The 5,267-nt window shown below is 35.0% G+C and overlaps 1 protein-coding gene across 1 annotated transcript; it reads left to right on the top strand.

The window, feature by feature from the left end:
• LOC105167442 lies at nucleotides 667-3,275 on the top strand. The gene is made up of 2 exons (XM_011087160.2): nucleotides 667-1,171; nucleotides 3,009-3,275. The coding sequence occupies exons 1-2, from the start codon at nucleotides 761-763 to the stop codon at nucleotides 3,126-3,128; spliced, it is 531 nt and encodes a 176-aa protein (XP_011085462.1). The 5' UTR covers nucleotides 667-760; the 3' UTR covers nucleotides 3,129-3,275.

Raw genomic sequence — 5,267 nt, 5'->3', positions numbered from 1 at the left:
CAGTGTAGAAAGGGACACTAAAAGTGCAAACTTACCAACCTTAAGGAATAGTATCCTTGCTAGAATCTTAAGATATCAAATAAGATCGAGACTAACCTCGTACGGTGTCACAGTTGCGAGTGACAGCATTTGGCGGGGATAAAGGGAAAGGGAAACTGTTCGCCGGCGGAAATCGAAGCTCCAAATAGCGAAAATCAGAGCTCGAAATAGCAAAAAACGATGTTGCAGCCTCGGGCAACAGCGTTTGAGTGGATTTCGCCGGCGGCAGTGGTGGATTTGAGTGAATTTCGTGTTCTCTCAGTCGCCTCTCAGTTGCCTCTGTCGTCTCTCTCTGTCTCTCGCCAGAAACAAAATAAAACCCTAAGTTTAACTAACAGTTAGCATTTTCAAATATAAGGAGGGGTATTTTCGTGTTTTACCCTTCATACCAATGTTTAATTCATATAGGGAGGCAGTGTGCTACAATATTTAATTGACAGGGGGGTATTTTACGTTTTTTTTAATATATAGGGGTAATTTGCTCTTTATCAATAACACACGGGGTATTTTGCTTTTAACCCATTAGTAAAATTGGTAAGAAAAATATTATTTTATTTCATTTAATGTATGATCTGCCTTTTTGTCCAGATCCCTTTTCAATTCCAACGGCTACTTTCTGTCCTCTTCCCCCCACCCCAACTCGCACCACATAAATCTCTGTTTTTCAACAAAGGAAGAAACCCACAACAATTTCCTCTTCTCCACAGCCAAATCTCCAGCCATGTCTCCAATCTCCAGCGATGGAGCTCCACTTCCACTGGCAATGGTGATCGAGTATCTCGAATCGTCCATGTCAACAGAGCTCCTCGGCAAGTTCCCAGACAATTCTGCCTTCGATTTCAACTACTCCCAGAGCTCCATCTGGTCCCCCCTGCTGCCCCGGCCACCGCGTGACTCCGACGCCGGCGGCCTTGATCTCTCCAGGAAGCTGTCGTTTGGTGACGGTGGTGGGGTGGGGTTCCTGGAAAATACCAAGAAAGTTGCTGCCAGGATCAAGCGGAAATTCACCGACGCCGTGCTTCAGAATATCAGCAGATGCCGGAAGATGAAGAGGAGAAAGAGAAAGTCCTTCGGCTTTTCTCCGGTCCCATCTTCTTCCCGACGGTTGTCTTCCTCTTCCCCGAGTCCAAAGGTACTAATTTTGCTCTTTTCTTTTCAGTCAGGAATTTGATCAAACAGACATGCTGTTACACTTATCTGCTGATTGTTGTGCAATGAGTCATTGCTAGTTTCAGTTGAAAGGTGTTTGATTGAGTTTTTTTTATATATTATTTCTTGTTGTTTGAGCTAATATTAAATTTTGATTTTCGATGAATTTATTTAGGTATTAAAAGATTAATTGGGCTATTCAGGAAAACTCGATGACATCTACAATTTACACTTTCTTTTATTAAAAACCTTTTGTAATATAATTTGAAATATAAGTTATTTAAAATATTTAATTATAAGACATTTAAAAATTTATAAAATGTTTGCTGAATTTTTTAAAGAAAGAGTTTAAATTGATTAATAAAATGTCGGAAAACTATTTTGGGAAAAGTAAAGAATTCCTAATTTATTTTTAAACCTTAACAGACTCATTTCAATTATAATTACAAATTTATCATTGCTAATATCTCATTGATTCCATTATCTTAATCTAAAAAATATACGTACCAACTTTTAAGATCTTTTAAATAAGTTAACCAAGACATCCTTCAGGGGATGTATAAGAATTTAGAATCGAGCTGAATCAAACACATTATTCTCCAAGCTTATTTGATTCATTCTCTGAGCTTAAAAATTGTGTTTGAAATTGGTTCGATTAGGCTAAATTGCATATATGGTCCCACAAAAGAAGGGTCGGCACTTTTTTTTGGTCCCATGATTTTTGAGAACTCGTTTTTTATCCCAAAACGTTAAGAAAAGTTGCAAAGTTGGTCCCTTTTAGCAACTTTCCGTTAATTTTTAATGGAAAGTCGTAAATTCCTGTTAGTTTGTTAACTAATTTATTTTTTTGGCCTTGTTGCACATTGGGTGATGAATTGGAGGGTAATCTACCGCCAAAATGAGTCCCCTCTCTCTCTTTCTTGTACTTTCTTTATTTTTATGTTTTTTTAATAACAATTTGTAATGTATGAAAATAAGAATGTTCCAACTTATTTTTCTTATAATAAAATATTGTGATGTTGCCTGAAAAAAAAGTACAGAAAATATAAATTGGTGCAAAAAAAAAGAGTATTTATGTTTCCAATATTATCGACAAAATAGAAAAAAATGTACAATACACAAAGCGACATGGAAAATACAATAAAATGTAACTGTTGCTTTTGTGCATTTAGCATTTTGCTCTATTTTGTCGATAATATTGAAAATGATATATACTCTTTTTTTGCACCCAATTTATATTTTCTACAATTTCATTTTAGGCACAACATCACAACATTTTATTATAAGAAAATAGGTTGAGATATTCCTATTTTCTTTCATTAAAAATTATTTTAAAAAAAATACAAAAATAATGAAATTACAAAAAGGGAGAGATGGGTCTTATTTTGGCAATAGGTTTCCTCATTTCATCACTCCACTTGCAACAAAGTCAAAAAATTGAGTTAGTTGACAAACTAATACAATTTGTAACTTTCCGTTAAAAATTAACGGAAAGTTGCTAACGGGACCAACTTTGCAACTTTTCTTAATGTTTTGGGACAAAAAATGAGTTCCCGTAAATATAGGACCAAAAAGGGGCATCGGCCCTTCTTTGTGGGACCAAATATGCAATTTAGTCGGTATGATTATATTAAATGAAACTTTAATTAAATCGAAAACGAGACAATCTCAAGTAGTTTAATATTTTGAAATATATTTTATTATTTCTTCACTAATCGAGTCACACGAGGTTTTACAAACTGTTTAAAGATCTTACAAGTTGATAAGACACAATATGTTGATAAGTGATTGTGGGTAGCTCCAACGGGTCTTGTGTGCAGGCATGGGCTAAAGTGATGAAAGCAGCTGCTAAGCATTTCAAGAAAAAGAAAAACAAGAAGAAAGACTCAAATCTTCATTTGGATGATCTCTCCAACCATTTCACAGATGGGAACTTGTGATGCAATCTCCATCCCCCATTTCTGTGAAGTTTGAGTTGTTTGGTCTGCCGATCATCGTATGTTGTCAGGAATTCCAGTTCTTGGTTGTTTGATCTGCCGATCACCGTATGTTGTCAGGAATTCCAGTTATTGATTCTTTCTGCTTTATGATAACTCTTCATGCATACTTCTGTTCTTGCCATAACTCCTAAATCTATCTGACATCAATGTGATGTTGGTTCTATTGAAATCTATAGATGCATGGACACGGAAACTGCGATACTGAAAGTCGAAAAAATTTGGGATACGATACAGTATTGATACGAGTATAAAATTAAAGTGTAGAATATTTGACACCATAAAATAAAGAATGAAAATTAATATTATAATAATATGAACATGTCTTAAGTCCAAATTCTTAGTTCCAAGTACATGACTTTAAAAATATACATAATTAATTTATATATGAAGTAAGAGCAATGAACTATTATTAATTGAATTAAATTGATTACAATTATTTTTGTGAGATATCAATATCTAACAAAAATCATTACAATAATCATACTTTGATCAATAATATTAAATAAATTAAATCTAACCAATACCTACTATTCAATAGACACAACATCCCATCCATAAAGTGGGATTCAGACCCATGACCTCTAAGGTCAAAAGGTTTAAACTTCGCCAACTAAGTTAGGCCTTGTTGTCACCTGATTCATTTATTATTATAAGCAAATGGAGCTTGAAATGTACATCGATTCAATCTTTTCTTTCTGTGTTCTAATGAAGAAGAAAGATTTAAAAAAATGAGAAACAAAGAGGTTTAATGCAATTTATCTTCGTATGATATTGCGAACGAGTAAATTACCCCTATGAAAATATAATAGTGATTTACTCCCTTATATTTTTCAAAATGAAACAATTTACCCCCTTATACAGGGAGGCAAATTGTTTCATTTTAAAAAATACTTCCTATATTGTATATATTTTCTCTTTTTTGTTTTCGACATACAAATATAGTGTCTGGCATATGATATTGCATGAGGTGATTTATTGAAGTATTGGAATCCATCAAAGGGCTAATTGTGTGTTCTTGCTATATATCATAATCATTACTGAGGAAAGCTTTGAGCCTTTGTTCAGTTTCGTTTCCATTCTCAGTATTCAGTTCTTTCAGATAGTGAAAAGTGAAAAGTTAAAATATATTTGTTTATATATATCCTTATTGGAATTAATTTTACCATCATCTTCATTTCAATCATTACTTCTGTCTATACCTACATACACTTTTAGAGCTTTTTGAATCAATACCATGAATAAATTAACAAAGTTTTTTTTTTTTTTTTTTATAATGTATTGATATTGATGTGTTCAAAAAATATATAGGTTTAATAAATATGAATTATTGTTCAAAACTTGAGTCGAAGTGAATGCAAATCCTGAAGGGACTTGCAAAAAAGGCGTTAGCACTCCAACGCTTAAATTAGTATTGGATTCGAGATCAAATAAAGCAAAAAGTAAGTGAATTTAATTAAAAATCGAAATATGGAGAATAAAGTTGGTAAAAAGTGTAAGAGCGTGTGATAATATGCCTAGAGATAGTTTAGAAAGTAAGAGATGTGTCCAGAAAGTGAGAGGGGCATCTAGAGAGTGAAAAAGGTGTCCTCCGTATAGAGGAGTTATTTATATTTATCAGGGGAATGCCCCCATCCATTGGGGGTGTATCCCACTCCTAAGAATCTTGCAAAATTGGTTGGGATGGTTGAGATAAGGGATAAATCATCCTTATTCGTAGTTAGGAGTGTTTTAGTAGGAGTTCTCATTGTCTTTGAAGACTTGTCGTCTGCAAGGAGTCCCAGCCGCCAAGGAGGTCCTCCTTGCCAGGACTGATGTGGTCCTCCTTGCCAGGCTGATGTGTCCTCCTTTTGGGCCGAATATTTTGTCGGACTTTAATCATGGTCCGAGCCGTGGGATGTCCTGGGCCTCCTTCCTTCTACCTGGAACTTGGGCTGTTTGGGGCTGCCTAATTAGACTGTGGGCTGGGGCCAACCTTAGCCTCCTTGGAGCATTATGGGGGTGGATATCCTGGGCCTCCCCAGGGGTACCGTGGGCCTTCCGTTTCTTTCTTCTTTGGGCTATTTAGGCCTATTTGGGCCG

The sequence above is a fragment of the Sesamum indicum genome, linkage group LG8, assembly GCF_000512975.1.
Source record: "Sesamum indicum cultivar Zhongzhi No. 13 linkage group LG8, S_indicum_v1.0, whole genome shotgun sequence".
Taxonomy (NCBI): Eukaryota; Viridiplantae; Streptophyta; class Magnoliopsida; order Lamiales; family Pedaliaceae; genus Sesamum; species Sesamum indicum.
This window is presented reverse-complemented; position numbering and strand designations above follow the sequence as displayed.